The sequence below is a fragment of the Elephantulus edwardii genome, unplaced genomic scaffold (assembly GCF_000299155.1).
Source record: "Elephantulus edwardii isolate Elephantulus edwardi_28Jun2011 unplaced genomic scaffold, EleEdw1.0 scaffold00037, whole genome shotgun sequence".
Classification (NCBI taxonomy): Eukaryota; Metazoa; Chordata; class Mammalia; order Macroscelidea; family Macroscelididae; genus Elephantulus; species Elephantulus edwardii.
This window is the reverse complement of record NW_006399787.1, coordinates 4,923,656-4,949,978: the sequence shown is the minus strand read 5'-3', so window position 1 is coordinate 4,949,978 and position 26,323 is coordinate 4,923,656. Positions and strand designations below refer to the sequence as shown.

General features: G+C 40.4%; 1 protein-coding gene across 4 annotated transcripts in view; it reads left to right on the top strand.

Moving 5' to 3' along the window:
* The window catches only part of NRXN3 (neurexin 3), a 2,203,380-nt gene that overhangs the window by 999,309 nt on the left and 1,177,748 nt on the right, over positions 1–26,323 (top strand). For all 4 annotated transcript variants that reach the window (XM_006884638.1, XM_006884636.1, XM_006884635.1 and 1 more), the window contains one exon: positions 16,004–16,123. In XM_006884638.1, coding sequence (XP_006884700.1) covers positions 16,004–16,123 — 120 coding nt within the window. The remainder of the gene's footprint in view (positions 1–16,003; positions 16,124–26,323) is intronic.

Here is a 26,323-nt window from a genome sequence, read left to right as displayed (position 1 = left end):
CAAAAGAAAGAATTGAGCACATCTCTGAATTTTGGAAGCTTCAGATTTGGGAGAATGAAAGCCCTTGACTAGATTTCTTAGGTGGTACAGAGCAAAATATTCATTCTTGTTGTAAAAAGGAAAAAAAAATCCAAATGAGTTGCCAAAATGACTCTGCTTCATGGCCGCTCCATTGATGTTTGAGTAAAAGAATGCTTCAGAGGTGTTTAATGAATGATCTTTTTGGAATTAGATCAGCATCTATTCTTCTAAGATGCCGCTGGATGGACCTACAGCCGTTCTGTTAGTAGTGGGCTATGTGAGCCATTTGCATTACTGAGAGGTGGTTACAAAAATGCAAAGCTTGACTGAGGTCAGGGAAGGGTTCAGAGCTGCTCTGCATAGGGTCACTATATGTCACAGGTGACTCAATGGCACATAACAGCAAAAACATTTTATATTGGTTGGGTTTTTTGGTTTGTTTGTTTGTTTGTTTTAATTTAAACCTCATGTTTAGAGTCAACAAGACCTCAGAGAGGGCTTTTGCATTTAAAAGTTGGTTGTTATTATATTTTAGAGGAACATTCTTCTAAATGCTACTGCACTGCATTTTTCTGGCAATATACTGTACTGAGGTAACCTGGGGTTGCTGTAATGCTGAACCTTGTGCCAAACTGGGGTGTCAAATGCTATAATGGTTACCCATGGTAGACAGTGTTTGGTCGAGTTCCAAGTTGAAGACAGGTTTGGAAGCAGGAGTGGCATCCACTTCCTAAACAACATGCCTCTGGAAAACCCTATGAACTTTGATAAATGACAGTAGTTATAGCAAGGCTTCAGGCCTTTTGTTCATAGTGTCGCTATGAGTGGTACTCAACTAAATGGCAATCAAAACCAACAACACAACAAAAGCTTCTAGAAGAATCATCAGTCAATGCAACTCATTTGTGTTATTATTAATGTGTACTGTTGAGTCACAGCACTCTAGTTGGTTTTCATAGCTGACACACCAGTGGGTTTTCAGAAACATTAAGTTGCATGGGAGGTGACTTCCCCGCCTTCTCCCTTGGAGTAGCTGGTGGATTTGAACCTTATTCCTTGGGTTAGGAGTGCAATTTCTTACCACTAAAGCACATGAGCTCCTCATCACAACTCTAAATGTAGTTTCTAAGGCTGAAAATCTTTGAGAAGAAATTGCACAATTTCCTCCCACAGAGAAGCTGATAGAATCAGACTGCCAAACGGCTCTGGTTAACAGTCTGAATGTAGCACACAAGGCCAACAGAGGAGGTGAGGGGAATGCCTTAAACCAGGTAGACGGTCTCCTGATTCACTTGAGCAAAACGAAGAATTGGATAAAGTGAGAGGGAACTCTCTGTAAAGAAGTAGTGTGTTTGAGTGGGAGGAATGGGTTTCTCTCAGCCACTCAACAAGCATCCCTGGAGTGTCTGGAAGTGCAGGTGAAAGTACCGTCCTTTCTTTTCCCAAATTGTGATCCGATGGGTCCTTGTATCAGGTAGATCTGGATCTTGTGAGATTGGCATTTCATAGATCCCAACCCAGATCTTTGGAGTCAGAAACACCACGACTAGAGCCCTTGAATTGGAATTCTAACATTAGATGCTGCTTATGAGATTTTCAATGTGCAAACTGCTGGCTTATAGTAATCCTTAACAGCTCTGACAACAGCTGAGAGTTAAGATGACGATCGCTGTATTTCCTTAATATAGACAGTGTGCCCCTTGGTGTGATGTGCCACTTGCCACCCTGTAGATCACAGAGCAGTTTATTCTATTAAAGTTTTTTAAAAAATAAAACAAATCCTTTTCAAAATGCATGCTCCAAGACCCTTTTATTTGTTCTGTCTTCTGGCAGCATTTTTAAGATGAAAATCTTAAGACTTTTATTTTTTCAAAAGAGAGATTTGCCTCTTAGCAATTTGACAAACATCACGGTTTCTTTTAATCTGTTTTCTCTCCTGTCATTTTCTCTGTGGGTTTCACTTGTATAATATCTTCTTCTCTTTGTTACCTTTTTCCCCTTTCTATCTACCTAAAAATTAAAGGTGTAGCCTTGAAATATACTGATTTAATATTTTTTAAATTTTTTTTAAAACTGCAGATGTGGTATAAGAGGTCTCATTGTGAGGATTATACTTCGCATCCATTAGTCACCCTGGATGGATTTCTTGATTAATAAATAGTAAAATGTCATTATTTAGAGAAAAAGGAGGCAGGCTTTCTCAGTTATCACAAGTGTAAAGTGGAAATATAACTGGAATCTGTGTATCAGTCAATTCAAGGCTCAGTCACGCTGCAGTAACAAATGCCTCCCTGCAATTTTAGGTTAAGAGAACAGAGCTTTATGTCTTATTCTCATGAATATTTCTCATGGCTCTGTTATAATTCTGTCTCATGCACTCTTTGTTTCAGACCCTTGGCTAAAGTAATCCCAATATACTATGTACTGGATTTGTGGCAAAAGGAAAAGAGAAGAGAGAGATTTTTAAATTTTATAAGTACCATAGCTCCTTCTCAAATTGCCGTGGCAAGTCACACAGGCATACCTGACTATTGTAATAGAGCAGGTAAAATAACCCTCCAGAAAGGACGTACAACATCGTGCTTGATACAGTAGAGGGTCCATGGTACAGAGGAAGACCATGGATGAAGTGGATTGACACAGCAGCTGTGAGGATGGGTTGAGCAGAGATTGGGAGGATGGCACAGCATCAGTCAGCCTTTCCTTCTGTGGTGCATAGAGATGCTATGAGTCAGAGCCAACCTGGTGGGTCCTTAACAAACCACAGCAATTAGGGAGAGGTTCTAGAAAGGGCTGAACATGTGAACAAATCACGCAATCAGCCACGAGGTGGGAAAGCTGCATGTTAATGTGAGTAAGACATTCAGAATGGTGGCCCAGTGAATTATAACATAATGTACACATTAGTGAATGGACTTTCCCATTTGTGTTCTATCCAAATGGTTACACAATGCTATAGAGACAGTGCATGCAAATTTGTCATTTTCATTAAAGTGGTCCCATGGCTGTCCTTTACCTAAGGTCACTCTTGGAGCATTAGGTGCAAGTTGTATTGAACTCTTACTTCCAAACCCAAGACCAAATCCAGTGTTCACCAGTTGATTCTGAGTCATAGAGAAACCTCTATTAAATTTCTGAGGCTAAGGATCTTTACTGGAGGGGACTGTCAATTTTCCTCTCAAAGAGCAGCTGGGGGGATAAAACCACTGACCTTTCAGTCAGCTGTGCAACATCTAACACTGTGCCACTGTTGTTGTGTACCGTCAAGTTGGAACCGACTCACAGCTGACCCTGCAGCAGGCTTTCAGAGGCACTGAATCACATGGGAGGAGATTGCCCGTCTCCCGTGGAGCAGCTGGTGGATTCAAACTGCAGGCCTTCCAGTTGCCAACGCAGCTCCTTACCACTAAGCCACCAGAACTCCTATTTAAGAAGTGGTAAACAGTTCTGAATGAAAATGTTCTTAATTAATCTCTGTTGAAGCTGTCACTTCAATTTTTTTCCTCTCTGGTCTTCCATGCAAGTTTCATTTTAGAGACCATATAAAAAAGGGGTATTTACACTGAGATAAAAGAGAACTGTTCATGTTTCCAAACTTAAAATGTTGTTTGAAGAGGGAGAAGCATCATCATCTTAGGGAGCTAGGACCAGAACAGTGAGATGATGCACTAATCCAGGGTCCTGACTCTCCCAACTTCTTCGATCAGATGTTAAGAGCATAAAGAAGTCCGGCCAGGTAACAAGACTGCTCCTTGCTGAGACTGTCTCTCCTTGCAGTAGGTGATCAGCTCAAGCCACCAAGCTTGTAAACTGAGAGAATTTGAATCATGATCCCACCGAGAGGGAGTGGACATGATTTCCCCCCTTCCCTTAGATTTTGATACCCTGTTGCACAAAAGGATGCTGCAGACATGAGGATCTATCTCGGAATTCCACATTCACAGAATTCTTTGTTCTAAGATGCTTTTAGAATGCAATGCCTTTATATCTAAAACAGAAGTCAGGAAGTATTTATACACTTAAAGCCTTAAAGTGCTTAGGCTATTGAAATAACATATTTTGGCTGTGTTTTGAATAGACTTCAAATTTTAACAATGATGGTGTTTTAATCTTCTCAAAGACACTCTCTATAGTTTGAAATGGAAAGGTGTGGTTACCCTAGACTTCTCTAACACAGCCTCGCAACCTCTATCCTTAGAGGTTTATTCTATTTTTAATAATTTAGTCATTGCTCCTCCCTTTCCAGGCTGTAGTAATTCACTGCTAAAATGCTTGTGTTATATAACACATATAAGAGAAACAGTTTCAATATGTGACTGGTGTACTTCCCGTGTTTGTCAGGGGTTAGTTGCATGTTGCTATAACACTGCATCAGTGCAATTTATAGACTAAGATAGACTAGGAAGAGAAAGGCCTGGTTATCTGCTGAAGACTCAGCCAATGAAAACCGTTGAAACACAGTGATACAACCCAGCTCTTCATGGCTTTCCCATGGATCAAGAGGCACTTAAGTGGCAGACAAGAAGACAAGTCTCTAAGTTTGTTTTAAATCTTGTTAGCTCACTGTTGTACCCTCTCTGTAGGCTTTCTAAACTTCACATTGATGAAAACAACTCTTCCCTTGGAGGTAAGAAGTCTGCATATGCCACCAGAGCACGCTTTGGTTTAATGGTTGTTAATTTATGTGCCTTCAAGTAGTAATCCACTCATAGCTGACCCTCTTGTGGATTTCCGAAAGCTGTAAATGGCATGAGAGGAGGTTGCCCATCTTTCTCCGGTGAAGCAGCTGGTAGATTCAAACTTTGGGTTCACAATGTGACTCCTCACCACTATTTTATCCTGTTGTAGTTGTGTATTGTATAGTCGAAACTGACCCATAGCTGACCCTCTGGTGGGTTTTCAGAGGCAGTTAATCGCACAGAAGGAGATTGCCCATGCTTCTTCCATGAAGTAGCTAGTGGCCTCGAACTATGTGCCTTTGGGATTGCAGTGCAGTTTCTTGTCAGTAGGCCACCAGTGTGCACTCTCTTCTTTCGCTCGCTTGTGGGCTCACTCTTGCACTCGCCCTCTCGCTGTCGTGTGTGGTCTCTCTCGCGTGATCTCTCTCTCTGTATATAAAAGATTATTGTCCTTATTATTTTAAATCTGTGATTTATTCTCCGCTAAAACACAGTGGATGACTCGGTTATTTTCCTTCCTTCACCACCAATACATTGATGCATCTCTTTTTTTTTTCCTCATCAAGTTATTCCCATTATGTATCGCTATAATAAAACACTATGATAGGTTTGGAAGTGGCATCCACTTCCTAAATAACGTGCCTCCAGAAATTCTATGAACTTTGATAAATGTCGATAGTTGCAGAGGGTCTTCAGGTCTTTTGTTCATAGGGTCATTATGAGTCATGCTCAACTTGAAGGCAATCAACTACAACAACAACAACAATATTCATCCTGTTGTTCTACTTATCGTCTATTGAGATGCCTGACACTCATAATGACTGTATGTACAATAGCACTGAATCCTGCCCCTCTTGAGCCAATCTCATCATCTCTGACATAACGAATCTCATTAACCCAGTCACTGAGTCCAACCATCTCATCCAGGGTCTTCTTCTCTGGTACTGTCCCTCCTTCTATGCTTGATGTCCTTCTCCAAGGATTGGTCCCTCCTGGCCACATGCCCAAAATATGTGGGATGGAGCTCCAAAATCCTTGCCTCCAAGGAGAAACTTGGTTTCACCTTCTCCAGTACAGAACTGTGCTCTAGGCAGTACACAGTATCTTCAGCACACTTCTCCAGCACCACAACTCAGAGCATTGATGATTCTTCTGTTATATTTAATCAATTAAAGCTCTCTGATGTATGGCAAGTAATTGCAAAGACCATGGCCTGGATCAGGCACACCTTAGTCTCCAGAATGACAATATTACTCTTCAGTATGCTGGAGAGGTTCTTGACAGCAGATGACCCCGATGTAATTCATCTTTGAGTTCCTGAGTGTTAGTGCTAAGAGTGTTGATTCAGTGCCCACTATTGCTTACACACTGTTTGAAACTCTATTCTACTTTTCTTCTACCCTGATTCTTTCACATGACACAGCTGCTCATTTATTTATTTACTCAGTTCATTCTATTCTACTCATACTTCTCATAATGAAGTATTTTGTGGGTATGAAGCACTGTGCTTGGTTGTGGTTGTATGTTTTCTTTTGATGGATATTGAAGTGGATACAATAGAACTTTTTTTTAAAAAAAAATCTGTAACGGAAGAGACAGTCATTATTTACACAATAAAAGCACAGATGAGTTACTGGAGAGATGACATTTTGACCTAAGAGTGCCCGGGAAGTCCAGAAGAGGAGGATGGAAGTAGAGAAGTTCTGAAAGTATATGGAAGAAGACTCATGGAAGTATGCCTATCTTAGTCCCTACCTTGCTCAAATTACTAATGATTAGGATTAATTAACTACAACTTTAAAATCATAATTGACTATCGCTCTGTCATTCTCTGTTTCTCTCTGTGTAACATGTATTCAATTAGTTTTTTAGTTTTTTGAGGGAAAAATATTATAGGAAAATAAATTAGAAATTTGCTGGGGTTTAGGCAAAGCTTAGGCTCATCCTGGCTATAGTCTTCTCTGTTTTGTCTCTTTTAGCTTTAGAACATGTGTCTTTAGGGCTAACCAGTGAGATCACATAATCAGAAAGAGCCTGAGGCACTATCACACCTTAATGCATCAAAGGGAAACAGATTTGTATTAATTATACTATGACATAGGTGAGAAAAGTTCTGGTATCATCTAGAAAGTTGGAGTGTGTGTTTGTGTGTGTGTGTGGTTTTAAAGCAGAAGCAGAATCAATATCCACAAAAGGGTCCTCATCCCTGAGCAAATTGCCCTTATCTCCTGAAAAGTGGCTTCACAGAGAGAGATTATCACACAGAATCATAAGGCTGTCCTCAGCTCACCACTGCAGCGTGGTGCTGTAAATTTATGACTTAAGATAGAGATTTGGCAGTAAATTGGGGGCAAGATTCTTTCTCATCTTTTGTGTAATCATTTGTTCCTTGGAGACATACCTGCCCCAGAGTCATTCCGTTTCAAAATTGAGATGCTCCATTCTCCCTGCCAAGATGAGTAGGTTCATTTTGCCCTGTGATCACAATTTCGAGATGCTCTGGGAGGGGCTGCTAGTGTTTGCTCTGTAATGTGGGCAGCACACCTCATTTCAGTCATCAGGCATCATGTCTGAAACTGTGCAAAAGAATGGAAAGGAATATGAAAGAGAAGGCAAAAGGAACGAAGGGGTGGGAGAGGAAGGAAGGAAGGAGGGAGAGATGGATACGGGGAGGGGAAAGAAAAAGAATGGAGGGAGGGGGAGAGGGAGAAAAGGAGGGAAATGAGAAAGACAGTGTGGGGAGCTCACAACCTTTCTCTTCTGTAGGCTGTGGGAGCTCAAGATGGAAATTAACACTTCCCTGAGCAAATCAAGCAGGGAGTGAACTATGATTCACACTTTTCAGCAGGATAGAAAGCTGTGAGGTTCTGTTACTGAGTGTGACTTATGCCATATAGAAAAGGCATGAGTAACAGAAATACTTTTCCTTGCCTTGTACAATTAAAGCATCCTGCTTTGAGTAAATGTACCAGCGTCTGTGAGACAGAAAGATGAGACAATCCTCTCCTGTTAAACCTTGAAGACTACTAGGAAGCCTACCAGGCAGTTGGATTCTGTTACTGAATGATTGCTGTGTGTTGGACTCAACAGCAGTGTTTGGTTTTATGTATTTCATTATTTACTATTTTAGTTTTAATTTCTCTAGAACCTTTCCCTGATCAGTTCATGATACCTCCATATACCTAGATTCTCTGACAAAACCCCAGGAGTCGCCATTAATCCCTTCTTTTCCTTCCCCTAATTTCAATGACTAAAGATAGAAGGAGAATTGATGCCTTTGAGCTGTGGTGCTGGAGAAGTGTATTGAATATACCTTGGACTACTAAGAAAATGAACAGGTTCATCTTGGAGAGGGTTAAACCAGGCTGCTTCTTGGAGGCAAGGATTCTGAAGCTTCATGTGATATATTTTGGACATGTTGCAAGGAGGGGCTGATCCTTGGAGAGGGACATCATGCTTGGGAAGGTGGAGGGACGGCGCAGGAAGGGAAGGCCCTCTATGAGGTGGATTGATTCAGTGACTGGGGTAACTGGGGTAGGTGTGTCAGAGACAGTGACATTGGCACAGGATAGAACAGGGTTTAGGGCTGTTGTACATAGGGTTGCTATGACTCACAGGCAACTCAACAGCACATAACAACAACAACAATCTCAATCTACTTTTTAACCCCAACTCGGATTCCTATGACTTTATCTCTAAAATATATTTCAAATGGGACCACTTTGATTTCAACTGTTCCCTCCCTATCATGAGGTACATTACTAGATTTCTAATAGACCGTCTGCCTTTACAAAATTCCCAGTGAATCTTCTCATGTTCATCATTGGCCCCTTTCACAATACAGATGCAGCAACCGGAGTTATTTTTTTTGTGTTGGGTTTTTTGTTTTTTTTGTTTGTTTTTTTTAAATTAGATCATGTGACTCTCTTGCTTAAGCCTGTGGTGGATTCTTGTCATGCTTACAGCAGCACTGGGGTTCTGCACCACGTCACGTAGGGCTTCAGCTGATCAGGCCCCTGCCTGATCACCAGCCTTTCTAGTACCCTCTGCCTTTTGCCTAAACCGTAGCCATCATGAGTTTCTTCATTCCCTCCCACACTCCAGGCTTCTTCCTGGGTTCTGCTCCTGCTGCTCCTAGTGCATCAGACTGTGGCACAGTTACCGCCATTCGACTTGACCACCTCGTGGGAGGCTTCGTAATCACTCGGTTCCCAGTGTCTCCCTCCAGTCAAGCTCAGGCCAGCAGCAGGGAAGTCACTGACATTGCAGAGCTCTTCCTAAGCTGCATTTTAACCCATTCTTCTGCCCCTCCACCACAGCTTTTCATCAAATAACCGTGGTCAATTTTCATCACAGGACTCAACCCTATTTTTAAATGACCTCATATGTTTATGTTTCTGTGCTATCATTCACTTCAAATCCAAGCTTGATCATAAACTCTGTAAGGGGGAGCAGTTTTGCTGTCTTGTCTCCAGTTGCTACATTTACAACAGTGCCTGGATCCATATACATGTCCATCAAGCATCTCAGTAAATGACTGTATAGCTCCTTTAATGTGCTACTGAGGGCTAGCGCAAGGGTTATTCTACTATCAAGAAGAGAACAATAGATGAGAACTGGGGTGAACACCCCATGCTGTTGTTGCTGGTGCTAGATGCCATCGAGTTGAGTACGACTCATAGTGACCTGATGCACAAAAGATCTGAACCCTGTTGTATCCTGTGCCATCCTCACACTTCCTGACGCACAAGAGCCCACTGCAGCAGTCACTGTGTCAGTCTACCTGATTGAGGGTCTTCCTCTCCTTCGCCGACCCTCCACCCTTCCCAGCATCATGTCCTTCTCCAAGGAATAGCCCCTCCTACTAGTTACATGCCTTACCATTCTTGCCTCCAAAAAGCATACCTCGTGCACCCTCTCCGAGACATATCTGTTCAATCTCTTGGCCATCCATGGGATGTTTAGTGTCCAGAAAGCAAAGATTCTTACCACTGGCAGCATCATGATGGATGGAGAGGAGATTGAAACTGTCAACATCTTTATCTAGCTTGAAGCCACAATTAACATCCTTGGTACCAGCAGTCAGGAAATAACGAGACACATTGCATTGGGAAAATCTGCAGTTAAGGACCTCTCCAAATTATTGGGGAGTAATGATGCCAGTTTGAGGACAAAGGTGTGTCTGATTCAGGCATGGTCTTTCTGATCACTTGGTATGTATCTGAGAGCTGGGCGATGAATAAAGGTGATGGAAGAAATAATTTATGCCTCTGAACTGTGAATAGCCCATAGCAGAGCATATTATCTGTTGTAGGTTCAATGCTGCATTTACTTATTCACATCTGATAAATATTGGTGATTTTAATGGTGCCGTTAGCTGGTAGCAGGGTGCATGTGCTCGGCCTGAGCAATGGTTTGTTGGTTTTCCTCACACCTCGCTGTGAGACTTCTTAGTAGAAGGCTTCCAGAAAGCTGTCTGTGCCTTTCACACCTACTGCAAAAAGTAGGACAGCTCTTCCCCAGGCTTGAGGACACCAGTGCAAAGGCAATTATCCATTTGAGGTGTTTTGTCAAACTGTCTCTAAAAATAAATATTTTTGAATTTGGAGTTTTTTGTAATAACATATTTTTTTAACAAGTAAGTTTATGAAAAAGTAAAAAAAAACCACACAAAAAAACCAACAAACACAATACCTCCTTGTTCTCTGGTTTCTTCTTATCCACCTCCTCTCCACCCTGGCCCATAAATATACTAAAAATCTGAAACTTTATGGACAAAACAATGAAATATTTCTCTTCCATATCACTGTTTCCCTCCTTCTTCTTTGATTCCGATCTGTTTTCTCACCTTTGAACTTATTTAACTAGCCCGTGTGAAAGGAAGCCTGAATGAATAGAATGTATGGTGGTGTTTGCTTAGTAGAAAGCTTGTCACAGTTCAGCTGACCTCACCGGTGGTGCTGGTAAGAATGAAGGTAAGTTTTCTCTTCTTATGTTTATAATGTTCTGTGAGCCCAACCTAATCAACCATTTTAAGCATTTACATACTTATTCCCATGCCTTTCTCTCTCGCTTCCTACTAGAGCAGGGTAATTTTTATTATTAATGCAATGGGACAGTTTTGATTCACCTGAAACATAATTCCATGGGAAATCAGGTTACAGTTTCTTTTTCTTTCATGCATACATACAGAGACCTTTATATAAAGCGAAGTAATTGTGATATAGGCAATGCCTCGTCCCCTCAACAAAAAGCTGTTTCCAAATGCTACATGCCCATGTCTGGGAAAGTACACTCATGTAAGATGGAAGGAGTTTTTAATCCCTGAATATGAGCAAACCCATCTGTTTACTTGGTTTGGTCAAGTCTTAGGAATATATTGACAAACAATGTTTATTGGAGTAACTCCAGTTATCTTGCTCCTGGGGGGAGTAACTGATTTATTGTTGAATGTCTAAATGAATGGTCTGTTTTAAAATAAAAATGAACAAATTTCACTATTTTAAAAATACTTAACAATGCAAAATCTACCTGTGTGTCCTTAATACTGTTCTTGTATATGTATTAGCCCACATATTTCATTCTCTGTTTACTGAAAGAAGGAAGAAAATCTGATGTTACCTCAGTGTCTGTCTATCCCCAAACTATCAGCAATGCTGTCTCTCTCAAAAATATACTTTTTTCCATTTTGATTTTCTTATTAGTTCCAGCTTGTCGAAGAAGTGGGACTTCCATAGGTTCCTGTGAGACAATACAGTAGAGGCAAGGGGTTGTTATTCTTCAATTATGTGTCTTCTTCTCTCTCTCCATTCATAGAAGAATGAAAAGATCTTCTGTGCCACAGAGCCTGGCCTGAACGAGATGGGCTGATTTTGTACTGAGGCCGGAACACACATGAGCATTTGGGTTCTGTGTTCCCCAGTAATTACTCCACTTCTGGGCACTTTGCTATGCCAGAAATCTTGACCTGCGATTTTGGTTTTTTGTGGTTTTATTTTGTCCCAAGTATGTTGCTCATTACCTGGGAAAATCCACTCAGGAGGATCAGATTATTTATTAGTTGTCTGGATTTAAATGAATCAGGGATGGTGTGAGCAGTCTCTACATGGAATCCAAGGAGTGTTTGCTGATCAGCATTTCTGACTTGTGCCATAAAGAAAATTGTCTGTCATGCTTGCCTGCAGCATGCACCCCATTGCATATCATATTTTTTCTAGCTGTTACAAAGAAAAAGAACAGCAAGAAAATGGATAACTTGGGAGAGTTTTGGGTTTCTTAATTCCATCACTTTCACTCGAAATTTCAAATGAATTCATTCATTAATAAAATATTTCCTTCTTCTTCATAGCTGGATTATTCTTGGTTTATAGTGGGGTAAAAAAAGAGTCCCCTTTACATTTATTCTTTTACTAATGGTACCAGTGGGCTTTATGCTTGAATCAACTAGATTAAGGCTCTCCTGCACTAGACATTGCAGCTTTGAAAATATAATAGCTGCACGCATCAATTTCCCAGCTCTTGTCTTGATCTTACATCTCTGGGTTACAGGTTAGATTTCCTCCTTCACTCCATTTGCCTGGATTTCTAGCTGAGTTTAAACATCACTTTCATTGTAGTAGGTTGAATTGACCTTTTATCTTGATTAAAGATAAATGCCATTGACTCTCCACTTCTGTGGCACAAAAATTATTCAAAAGATCACTGGAATATATTTTTGTAAAATAATTTTAGTGATTATTCGTTGTCTGTTATTCTTAAGAGATGGGTGAAAAAAGAATTGAATGTACAAAATTTTTAAAAAAGAAGCAATTATTAAAAAATTTAAAAAATATTTTAAAAAGAGATGAGTGTGGATTTCTAACTTTTAGAATAATGATTAGGGTTGGGTTGGGGGTATCAAATCTCTCTAATATGGCCTAAAGAACAGTCAGTTGTTTTCCACAACTTTGATGGAAGACTATTACATCCTAACATTTTAATTGTTGTTGTTAAGTGCCATTGAATCATAGATGATTTATAGCAAACCTATGAACAAAAGACCTGAGTACTTGTATAACTGTCATCATTTCACCAAGTTCATAGAGTTTCCGGAGGCAAGCTAGAATTTAATAGAAGAGACAATATTTTGGTTTGAATCTGGCTGTGGAGGACATTTCAAGGACATCCTCGGAGCTGAAATACACAGCTGAATTGCAAAGTATTAGGACGGTTTGAAATAAATTGGACTGAGGTATAGCTTGTTTTCCATATCTGTGGCTAATGTGGCATTGATGTAGTAATTCTCTAAAGCTAACTGTGTTTGTGTTCGCCACTTCTCTTCTTATCTTGTTTCTAATCCTTAAAAAAGTATATAATGTGCAAAAATTGTCTAAAGAGCAGATGCTTCCTTGTAGGAGCTGTTTTAAATAGCCAGTCTTTGTAGAAGTTCTGCCTCCATAGACAGTATTCCCTTTTTTCCTACTTCTTTTGTTCTAATTGAAATGTTTAAATTTAGAACAAAGGAGATAAAAACATAAAACACACGCACACATACACACACACACACCCCAAAGGCAAATATGTTTCTTCTAGAACATCTGCTTTCACTACAAAGTACTCACAAAATGTGGTCCATTTTTTTCTTTCAGCGCTTTCACAGTTTGTTGTTGTAAGAGCAACTGTTAAATGAGTCTCAGGGCAAACTATAAGATAATGTAGTTGTTGTTGTTAAGTGTTGTTGAGTTACCTGTGATTCTTAGCTACCCTATGTACAACAGCTCTGAAGCCTTTCCTGCCCTGTGCCAATCTCACTGACGCTGACACAACTACCCGCATTACCCTGGTTACTGTATCAATCCATCTCATCCAGGATCTTCCTCTCTTGCACTATCCCTCCACCATTCCGAGCATGATATTCTTCTCCAAGGACCCGTCCCTCATGGCCACATGTCCAAAGTATGTGCTACAGAGCTTTAAAATCCTAGCCTCCAAAGAGAAACTTGGTTTCACCCTCTCCAAGACATACCATATTTGATTTCTTGATGGTCCATGGTGTGTTCAGGACTCTTCTCCAGCACCAGGACTCTAAGGCATCAAATCTTCTCCTGCCATCTTTGGTCATCGTCCAGGTCTCTGATACATAGCAAGTAATTGGGAAGACCATGGTCTGGATGAGAGGCACACCTTAGTCTCCAGACTGACGTAATTGCTTCTAAGTACTCTACAATTTGTCTTTTGATTTCCTGACTGTTGGTGCCAAGAGTGTTGATTGTGGAGCCAAGCAAGCTATAATTGTTTACAACCTCAATCTCTTCTCTGTCTATCATTGTGCTGCCATTTGGTCCAGTGGTGAGAATCTTTGTCTTCTTGATGTTGAATTTCAATCCTTATTGAAGACTATCATCTTCAACCTTCAGCAGCAAGCACTTCAGGTCCTTCTCAGTTTAAACAAGCAAGATTGTGTCATCTGCATTATGTAGATTGTTGATAAGTCTTCTTCCAATCCTGATGTCGCATTCCTTCTCATAAAGCCCAGCCTCCAAACTATCTGTTCTACATGGATTGAAGAGTTATGGAGGCAAGACACATCCCTGATGCACTCCTTTCCTGATTTTGAACCATGCAGTGTTTCCTTGCTCTGTTCTGAGTTTCACAGAAGCACAATCAAGTGTCCTGGGATTCCCATTCTCCTCAAGGCCAGCCACAGTTTTTTGTGATCCACACTATCAAATCCCTTTGCACAGTCAATGAAACACAGGTAGACATTCTTCTGGTACTCATTGCTTTCAGCTAAGATCCATCTGACATTGGTGCTAATGTCTCTCATGCCACAACCTCTGATCAAATGTGGAGAAGGAATCTTTATATAATCTATATATTGTTATTATAAGAGACAGGCACACTGCTACAGTCAAGAGAAGTTGAAATTAAATTTTAACTGCTCAATGCACATACACACACATGTAACAAAGCATTCAAAATGACTTAAATTAAAATATATATATATAGTGCTTAGTTGATAGCTTTGAAAGAAATGCAAACCTCTATGTTGGTGTTGGGTTTCATGTTGTCAGCCTGACTCATAATGGTCCTGTGTACAACAGATCAAAGCCCTGCATCACCCTACAGTCTCCACTGTGCTTCTGCTCATTGTTGCAGTAAACATCACGCAGTCAACAAGCAATTATCAATCCCTTACTGTTTACCAGACCCTTGATAGATGTCGATATGTGGCCTGTTTGTCATGTTTCAAATGTATACTATCCACAGGGATGGATTATGCAGCTGCACAGGCTGTGATTATTTGAAGTCCTTTTTTAGACGCAGTGCTTTCCACTTGCTGACTGAGCCCACAACTTCTAGCAGAGGCTTTCGCTGTCCAGATAGTGAACACATGTGGTCTAGATCTTCTGTTCTCCGTCTTTTCATGCTACAAATCAATGTGGTGATGACACGCGCTCAAATGCACCTTCCAGCTAGGTTGTTTCGATCCTGCTCTGCATTTTTGTTTTCTTTTAAATGAAATCATTCCTTTTTCCATCCCCAATGTTTCAATAATTATCTTCACCCTCTTGAGCCTGGGTATGTTGGGATAATTGCATTCCTTCATTCAGTATCTCATTTCAATGGTAGATTCTTTGAATCTAAAGAGTTTAAATTTGGAATTTTATATTATTATTATTACTTTGTTTTTCAGGTCTCAATAAGATAATTCTAAGGCCCAGGCTATTCCCCTCTGGAGCATTATTTACACTGGAGTTTAGACTTTTCTGTTGCTAGTATTGTGATAATGACTGCCGTGATTTCTTTGGTCATTAGGACCAGGGGTTAATGGAAATGTCAGGTTAAGAAAGCGAATGTTGCAACCTTCTTTTCTCATTCGATTAGTGGCACTGTCTAAAAAAGCCAGACTGGTGTATCATGCTGAAATGACCAAGTGATTCTCAGACATTTAACATTCATGTCCCACATTCTCCATGAAATTCATCCAAATGTTAAATACTTTGGAAAACAATGGAAACTGACTCCTGTTAGATTTCTATGTCCACTTGTTGCCCTTGGAATGTTAAAATCTTCTGTCAATGGATAAGAGGGTATTTATTTCCTTAGCTCTTTGGTCTTTATCTGTAATGCTGCCATTAATAATTTTCGGGAATGCTTGTAGTGGATACAGGTATATTAGTGAAACCAGGATAACCTTGGGGGAAGGTATGGCTCTTTGGGTTTTACTGCGTCATGTGCACCAGTGTGGCTTTCAGAACCCTGATGTCATGAGCAGGGCTTCTAGAATTGACACTAACTTTGGCATTTACCACCATCTTTAGGCAAAGGACCAGAGACTCTGTATGCAGGGCAAAAACTCAACGACAACGAATGGCACACCGTTCGGGTGGTGCGGAGAGGGAAAAGCCTTAAGTTGACAGTGGATGACGATGTAGCTGAAGGTGAGTAAAACTATGGTGATGTTGTTCACTTTTTATTTTCATCGTTTTCTTGGTATTTCAATGAGGAATGATAGTTTTTTGTGTTTCCCCCCATTATCTGTCTCTTTTGCTTCACTGATCAAACTCTCTCTTGACCGGGTCGAGCAAGACCGAGAAGGGTCTTCCCATCTACTTTCACAGAGTTGTATCATAGAATTTACCCCCCACTGTCCTACTGGTCCTTCTCTCTCTCCTCAGGGACAGGATCTGTGACTGGAGAACAGAGGTAGAGACTTGCTCATCGTTCTTTTCAATCACTCAACAGTCAATCAATCATCCTCCCAAGTTCTAGTTCTTTCATTTCTTTGTAGAGGGGGACGGAGAAAGCAGAAATGAAGAGCATGACAGTCAAAGGTAGGGAGGTCTGGTGGCCCATTGGTAACAATCTCTACTGCAATCCCGAAGGCACAGAGTTTGAATCCACCAGCTGCTCCTCAGGGGAAGGATGGCCAGTCTCCTCCAGTGTGATTTACTGCATCTGAAAACCTGTTGGGTGGTCAGCTATGAGTTGGCTCCAACTTGATGTCACACAACAACAACAACAACAATAACAACAACAGTAAAAATTGGGAGTCCTTGTGATGCAAACAGTTAAGCACTTGACTGCTAATACAAAAGGTGATGGTTCATATCCATTTAAAGACTCTGTGGGAAATGATGACCTGCTTCCATAAAGAAGTAGTTCAAAATTCAATAAGGAAGTTTTACCCTGTCACATGGGTCTTTTGGAAGAAAAAAATGACTTGATAGCTTCTAGCAACAGCACAGGTAAAAGTAAATAGTTAGAACAGTGACTGGTACTTGAAAAGTTCATCATAAAGTTTGGTTTAATTAATTATTCATTTATTTAAAAATCATTCAGTTCCTACTATGTATTGAGTACTGTTTTGAAAGACCTTAGACATATGCTTTGAGCAAACAGACAAGTTCCTGGACTGATGAATTCATATTGTAGGGCAGGATGTGTAAATGAATGGATTTATGCATGTGTAAAGGAACATCTACATTTCCACGCAATCAATAAGTATTTCCGGAGAGCCTCTCATATGCCAGCCGTGTGCTAGCGATCATAGAAGACAAAAATGAAACGCTAGGGAGTGCTTGTTTCTCTAATTAGTGAACTATTCTAGTTGATTTGATAGGTTTCTGGTATTGGAAAATAAGACAAGAATATATAATGGGATTTCAACTTGGGTGGGTAAAATGATACTTGTCAATCAGAAGAGAAAAAAGAATCCATTTGGGCTGGTGAAATCAGAAGTAGTTTATGAAGAAGTACTTTTGATCTTCAGCTAAAATGTGGGTGGGTGTAATCAGTGAGGTGTAACAGTGGCTCCCTGGTAGAAATGTGAACAATCACTCCCTTGTGAGTTGTCATCTTGGAAACCCAGTGGAGGGTCAGTGACAAGTGAGTTCTGATTCCATGGGAGTGTGAGTAGTATTGTAGAAAGGGGCCTTAATGGCACAGCTTGAATAAGCACTTGGCTTCTCACTAAATGTTGGTAGTTAGAACCAATCAGCTACTCCCTGTGATAGTTTGCTTAACAATTACAACCTTGTAAATCCCATGGGAAAGTTCCTTCTACCCTACAGGATTCCTGTAAACTTGAATCAATTGCATGTCAATGGGTTATGACAGGAAAGGAAGGCTTGCTTAAGTGCCATCTTGCATCCTGTACATGTGTACACACTATAATATTTCAGAACAGTACACATTGCCCATAATGAAAAGGAAAACTGTTCCTGGGAGGTGGCAGCACAGAATATTAGACAGAACGCTCGACACATGAAGAGGTTTAAAGTTGATGTTCGCTTCTAAGTTTTGCTGGGAAAGTCATTTAGCATCTCCACCGCCACTCACTCTCATGGGGTTGATTCCAAATCTTAGGGACCTTGCAGGATGAGGCCGAACTGCCCCATAGGGAGTTTCAGGGTTGCAAATCTTATTGGGAGAAGACGGTTTCATTTTTTTTTTCTCCTGTGGGACTATTTTTGGTTTCAGTTGCTGACCTTTAATAGAAGCGAACACATACCCCTCTGTAGCGTCAGGTCCCTTAAAAACATCTCTAAATCTTGTCAGATGAAATGAAATGAAGGCAGTTTCAACAGTGTCGGTCATGAAGGTGACCTTCGAGTTAAAGCCTAGAGCCCTTGGGCTTAGTATAACCTTGACCACTTAAATATTTTATACCTTTGGGATAGGTAGACCCTCTCTTTTTGTTTCTTTTATCTTCATTTTTAGACAGGAAATTCTATTATTTCTCAGGTCCTTTTTGACACAAAGGTGAAATTTTTTCAGTCCCTTTATTTTAGCTTTGTAACACTAAGACTGAGCCCTAGACTATTGAAGTAGTCTTAATTACAGTGAAGTGTGTGTGTGTGTGTGTGTGTGTGTGTGTGTGTGTTTAGTATGATGGCCTAAGAGTATAAAGGCTCATGTGCAGATCCACTCCTCAATAAACGCTACACTACAGAGAGTCACCTGCCCTATGGTGTCATGTCTTTTCATACAGTAGCCTTTCAAGATCAGCATTATTATGACCATTTTAATGAAAGGAGAGATGAAATTTGAAGGCGTTATGTTTGTGTGACTCTAAAGGTCCATATTATTCCACTTTATCCAGTTGTTGTATAGATTTTACAATCCAGTATAAGATGGTTGGGGAGATCTGGTAGGCTGAAGGCAAGAAGCTGCGCTGCTATCCCCAAGGCAGTCGGATCGAGGCCACCAGAAGCTCAGTGGAAGGATGGGCACCCTCCCGCGTGATTAACTGCCTTTGAAACCTGCTGGAGGGTCAGCTATGGGTCGGTTCTGCTTCGAGGACACACAACAACAACAACAACATAAAATGATTTATAAGAAAAAATCAGAAAGGTTTTGGAGGCAAATGGGCAACACCTTTCAATGTGCAGACTCCATTACCCGCCTCTTCTATAAAACACACGCACAAAGACGCAGAAGCAGAGCAACCGAATAAGCCGAGCACAATCTGTGTAGACAAAGCTCAGTGGTTCCAGGCCATGGTTCCTCGCTGTATGTTTGAAGAGAAACTTAGATATATGAAGTGAAAGTCGGAAAGCAAGTGAAATGCTTCAGAAACAGGTGTGAGGATTCAGTCTACTCTGAACTTGGTCCCAAACCCCAAAGGTGATGTTATTTGCAACCTTTTCTGAATAGCAGTCACTAGGTGGCGACCTCAGCCCAATCTCTCCCTACAGTGAGTTCCCCTTGGAGAACTGCAGAACAGAGGGTGCAGTAATGGGTATCCCCTCCCTCCATCTTTAGTCTTTTCTCAAACTGGGGAATAAAGGCAATTATAAATTGTGCTTGGTGTTATGAATAATAATTAAAAGCAGGGGTAAGCCATGGAATGCCCAAGTCACCCAGTCATTTGATATTTGAAATTAATGAAGCTCTTTCATGTTTAGCTGGGCCCCCTACTTTGCTGCTGATGCAAAAAACAGCCCTAAGGATGGGGAAATTTGGGAGAATAAAAGAGCTGTTTTGCTTATGAGCTACAACCTTGAATTCCTTTTTATAGTGATAAAGGGTTTGGGAATTTTAATTTTGGTTCACAGAAGTCATAAAATCAGGCGATGAAACGAAAATACCACACAGTCCCCAGGTTATTAAGTAGTGTCTCATTGGCTTATTGAATAATCCCTGTCATGCTGTTTAAGGTCCCCCAGTGAGCCAAATTTTCAGCTACTTTGTGGAAATAATGTAAAGAATAGGTCAGACTCATAAGAAATCAAAAGCAATGAAAGAAATATTCCTCAACCTGGTGGTTTTCATTTATTGTAACATAATTGTGTTCCTGGAAAAGTTGTAAGTTCAGTTGACAGTTAATAAGCCTAGATTGATTGATTGAGCTGGTTTTCTATTATCGAGAAGAAATCAAAAGAGCGCCTGCACACTTGAGTCTTGCTCCTTAGAACTGGAATGAAATGCTTCACGAACCACCTACTCCACCTGAGACTTTCTCTAAATGCAAAACAACACCCCTCTTTTGACGCCCTGAGTTCCTGTTGACCTCTTTCTCTCACTTAGAAAGCTGTAAGAAAGTGAGTGTTCAGAGTGTTCCATGGAAGACTTGTTCCTCAGAGTAATAATAAGCCATACTAAGTTAAATCTGGTAATGACCCAGTCCCTTAAGAAGTCCAGCCTAGAAAACCCTGGAGAGCAGTTATTCTCTGTCCTTCAGGGTTGATCTGAGTCAGAATGAACTCAACAGCACATAACAGCTTCAACAAAGGGAAATTTTGTTTTGTTTTTAAATTGCAAGACTAATTGGGATCCTGTAGTCTGCTATTGTTGTTGTGTACCATTAAATTGGAACCAATCCATAGCTGACTCTCCAGCTGGTTTTAGACACAGTTAATCCCAAGGGAGGAGATTGCCCATTCTTCTCCCAAGGAGCAGGTGGTGGCCTCGAAAGGCGTGTCTGCAGGACTGCAGTGCAGCTTCTTGCCACTAGGCCACCAGAGCCCACTGCTAATTATCAATCATTACATATGCAATATTTACAAGCTTTATTTGGCTCCTGAATGAATTTTGTGTTAAAATAGAGCCTTTCAGCACATACCCTTTTGAGAAAATGATGACACTTTGGAGAAAAACTTTGAGGATGAGAGAGTTAAAAGACTGTGAGCAAAAATGTAAGGGTTAGGTGTGCATTTTTCCTTGAGACTTTGTAAGCCTTCGTTTTCTTAATTTCACTCAGCATGTCTGGGGGCCATGGGAGGTCAAGTCCTCTCTTCTGAGCCTGCCCCATTATCTCGTAGCTGAGCTCTTAGCAATTGCCAGTAGCCTCGTGCACGGAAATGGCAATGACCTAATTAATCTTGAGTCTCTGAAGCACAACCTCCCTCCTTGGCTGCAGGAACTGCAGACCACATCTGGGCCCTTCTGTGAATCACTGTGAGATATATGTAAGAGGCAACACATAGTCCCCGAGTTAGAAAGTGTCATCTACTACTACAGAAAATTATTAAAACCATTCAGAAAAAATTTTTAAAATTTTTAAAGAAGAAATATGGAAAGGCATAACTAGGGATATAAAAACATTCAGGTCAGCTACTTCCCAGATAATTCTACATACATGAACTTACCCTAAAGAAATTATTCTACAAAGTTAAAGACTATATGCTCAAAACTGATGTTATACATCTCTTAATCTACAAAAACCACATTCTAGAATAAACCTAAAAATCTAAAAAAAAGAAATACAGAAAAGCATTCCAAAAAAGGAAAACAAATAAATGATGCATTATTAGTAATTTCTAACGAGTGTCAGTATTGGAAACTTTCTCAGTAGTTTGCATGTATTCTCATCACAGTCAAAATGGACTCATACCTGACACTCCTTGAATTTCCAAAGGGTTAAGAAACAGAGGGGTTTTCCCACTTCTCTTCTGGATGTGAATTACCTGAGAGATACAGTGTCTGGGCTAGTAGTGCAACCACCAGAAAGGTTATCCAACAGAAGGTGGAAATTATCAAACAATATCAGTAATTTCACATGCAAATGAAATACTGCTGAAAGTCATTAAAAAATGGCTAGAACAGTAATACACAGACAAAACTATCAGAAGTTAAGCAGTAAAGAAGTGTTCTTTACTTCCAGCCAGGGTATCATTGCTGAAGTCATGTGGATCCTGGCTGAAAGTAAAGAATACCAGAAGAATGGCTGTGTATGATTACCTTGGCAAAGGCATTTGACTGTGTGGATCTTAACAAATTATAGATAACTTTGAAAAGAATGGGAATCCCATAACACTTACTTGTGCTCATATGAAACCTGTATCTAGACCAAGAAGCTATTCTGTTAACAGAACAAGGGAACACTACCTCTATTTATAAATGAAGAAAGGAGTGTGTCAGGATTGTATTCTCTCTCCATACCTGGTCAATCTGCATGCAGAGCGAATTATTCAAGAAACTGAACTCTGGGAAGAATATGGCCTCAGGATTTGATGGTGACTCATCAATAATGTGTGTTATGCAGATGATAGAACCTTGCTTGCTGAAAGTAAGGAGGACTTGAAACACTTGTTGAAGAAGATTAAAGAATACAGCCTTGAACATGGATTGCATCTTAATGTCAAGAAAACAGTTCTTATCATTGGGCCAGTAGGCAATATCATGACAGATGGAGAAAAGATTGAAGTTGTCAACTATTTCATCTTACTTTGGATTCACATTCAACATCCTTGGTACCATCAGTCAGGAGATCAGGAGATACGTTGCACTTGGAAAGTCTGTAGTTAGGGATATCTCCAAACTACTGAGTAGTAGTGATGTCAGTTTGAGGACTAAGGTATGCCTGATTCAGACCATGATCTTTTCCATAGCTTGTATCTGAGAACTTGACCATGAATAAGAATGACAGAAGAAGAATTGATGCCTTTGAGCTGTGGTGCTAGAGAAGAGTATTGAATATCCCATGGACTGCCAAAATAATAAACAATATGTCTTGGAGAAAATGCAGCCAGAACGCTCCTTGGAAGCAAATATGATAAAGCTTCATTTCACATGCTCTAGGCATGTGGCTAGGAGAGACTATTGCTTGGAGAGGAACATCATCCTTAAAAGATGGAGGGTCAGTGAAAGAGAGGAAGACCCTCAACCAGGTGGATTGCCAGTGACTACAGCAATGGGCTCTAGTGTGTCACAAAGTGTGAAGATGGCACCGGATATGACAGGGTTCAGTTCTGTTGTTCATAGGGTTGCTATGAGTTGTATTTGACAGCACCTAATAATAAAAGTGCAACTAATCCTGATAATTTCATCCTTGTTCCAGAGATGGGATCTAAACTATAGAAAATACCCCATAAGAAGTCTTGCAGCTGGAATGCAAAACAAGGGAGCCTCACATGTATATTCACTGCATGTTATTGCCTCACTGAAAGTAATAACTTGATCTTGGTCAAAATTTTCTACTAGCGAGTGATGTCTTCAACAGACTTCCTCGCTCTGAGAGCTGACCTGGATATTGCCTATCCGTCCACAGTGTAATATTGCCTTGTACACATGAGTAGGAGCCAAGGTTATTCTAGAAGAGCTACTGACAGCACTGCCCACAACTCAGACGCTATGTCCATTATGGGAATGAAAATATAGATTCATTACAACAACTTCTGTGTGGAATTTTATCCTATGCTTTACTTGGATAAAACGTGTGGAGCAAATCAAGCTTTTCCTCCAAAGCCAGTTTGTTGTTGTTGTTGTTGTTAAGTGTCATCAAGTTCAGTCTGACTCATAGGGACTTCTTGAGCAACAGATATGAACACAGTTTATCCTGTGCCATCCTCACAATCTCTGATACCCTCTAGCTCATTGCTGCAATCACTGTGCCAGTCCACCTGCCTGCGGGTCTTTCTCTCTTTACCAGTCCAATTTGGGGATCTGCCATTTATCGCCTGTGTGAACCTTCGTCATGGTATTTACCCTCTCTAAAGTAGAAGTGCTTTCATCTCTAAGGCTAGGTAATGACATCTATCTTTGGTTTTAACCTTCCATATATGGAGAGGATATTCCGTAGCCTCTGCTTTAACCTATTCTCTTCGACCTGAGCCATTCCTCTTTGTGTCCAAATATCAAACTTGCTGCTATAAATAAGCTTCTGTTTAGCTCTTCAAGGGAAGGAAGGGAGCTTGGAAATAAAATGTTCAGGAGACACGAGTAAAAAGCCCCCAAAGCCTACCTGTGTGGAGTGGATTCTGACTAGGTGACCCTATAAGATGAGTCGCAAGGACCCCTCAGGGTCCCCAACATTGTAATCTTTATGAAAACAGACTGCCACACTAGTCACCTGAGTTGTTACAGGTGTGTTCGTATCACTGAGCTTTCAGTTTGCAGCTAAAAATCTTTATCTACTGTGTCAAGAATGTTCAACAGGTCCCTGGTTACTATTATTGATTAGGTTTCACTCAAGGTTTCTTAATATTTTATTGGAAGGGGCTTTTTTTAGTTTGGCACTGGTTTCAACTTTTAAACGATTTCTTTGTGTGCTTTGCTGAGATAGTTTTACAGTACAAACATGTTACTATTGTTGTGTGTTTTCAAGTCAGAATGGATTCATGACTGACCCTTCAGTGGGTTTTCAGCGGCAGGAAATCACACAGGAGGAGATTGTCCGTCTTTCTTCCATGGGGCAGCTGGTGGATTTGAACCATGTACCTATGACACCAAATTCTTTTTTGGTTTGGTCCTGTTTATTGCCACAAGGGCTAGCTCAGTTTTCTGTCTTAATAAAATCCCCAAACCAAACATCTTACTCCCTCCCCCCAACCTTTGCTCTCTAAAACTCATTGCTGGTGAACAGAATGTCCAAATTCCTTATTCTTCCATTTATGTTATTGTGCAATCATAGTTAGATGTCTCAGAGTCAGTCCTGATTCCTAGAGTCCTGTGTACAACAGAGAGAAGCACTGACAGATTCTGAGCTACCTTCACTATTATTGCAATGTTGAACCCTTTGTTATAGCATCTGGGTCACCATTTCTCTAAACTGAAACTAACCCACTGACATGACATGTAGTCTGACTCACAGGTGCCTAGTATCAGATGTCCAAGGCTGTAAATCTTGATGGGAGGAGATTGCCCATCCTTGTCCTTCGGAGCTGCTGGTGGATTTGAACTGCTGACATTGCAGTTAATGGTGCAACAAGTTGTACACTACACTGCCAGGGCCAGTTATCTAAAAGGGTCATTTAAATTGGGTTAGCAGAGTCCCTTCTGATGCATTTAGGAATCCCAATCTTCAACAAGGATCTTGCCATTGTACCTTGTTGCTTTTCATTGCCAATCTATTTTTTCCCCTTAAAGTAAGAATTAACATGACCATCAACAGCACCATTCTACTTCACTTCCTCGATCCTCATTAGATTGACTGTGACTCACCCTTCTCTTCTTCCTCCAGCCCCAGCTTCCCTCCCTGATATTAGCAGTTGTTGTCAACTTGACATTGTTTATTTCAGTCACTCCTGTATTTGGGTCATGTTCTTTTGCCTTTTCCTGGTCGATCCAATATCCAATACAAAGTCATTTTATACACTAATTTTTTTAAGTTATTCAATTGTTAACAGATTTATATTACAATTTTTGTTCTACATTGGTTTTATATTTAAGTTACTCAATGTTACCATAGTAATGTTTTGCTTATGTAAGCGAATTGTTGATCTTAGTTGTCAAAATACCATGCAGAGGATCGGGCGAATTTTTTTTTATTTTATGAATCACTCTTTTACCTTAGCTTTGAGTTTATACCTAATGAAGTGAATTAATACTAGGCACTCAAGGGTGTGAACTGGTTATACTTCCTGGACATTGATATGTAATATAATACCACCCACCCCTCTTTTTGTATCTGAGTTCTGAGCTGACTGAGAAAAAGAAATACAAAGCAGAGGAAAGTATAGTTTTGTTTTGTTTTAGTGATAACACACTGAAAAACTGACTTTCATAGGAAGCTGTAGTGGTCGAGTCAACGACCACACCTCTTTGGCCGTTTAAATCCACTGGTAGCTTCTGGTGAAGAAGATTAGTATCCTCATTCTGTGTGATAAAAAGTCTCAGAAACCCTGAGAAGGGTCAGTTATAAGTCAGTTCTGGCATGACGGTATTGAATTTTCCACCAAAGATACTAAAACAAGAGCAAAGATTTAGCCATAGAATCTCTTTGTTTCATTACTGTCAAGTTGGTTCTGAAGCATAGCTGACCTCCCCCCCCTTTGGTTTCCAAGGTCTTAAGTCACATGGGAGGACACTGTCCATCCTTTTTGTGTGCAGTGACTGGTAGATTCGAATTACCAGAGAAGCCCAGTTTTTAGGTTCACAGCACAACCCTCCAATGGACTATGCCTCCCCAGCTCTCTCTAGCTATGAAATAATAAGAGTAGAACCAGTGTTTTCTGAAGGATTTCCCACCCCTCAAAGAGAAACAGAAAGTGTCAGGAACAGAGCTGTGCTTGTTTTTGTTTTTTGAAGATTATCTGTAATCATTCAGATTATGTCACCCCTTTTCTCTGCAGAGTTTTAGGAGAGAAGTTAGAAAAGATAGAAGATGTATCTTTTAGGAAAGTTTATTCCCAAAATAAATGAGTGAATGAATGAATGAATAGAATATATTTACACTTCCAATGACCTAAGGACCTAAC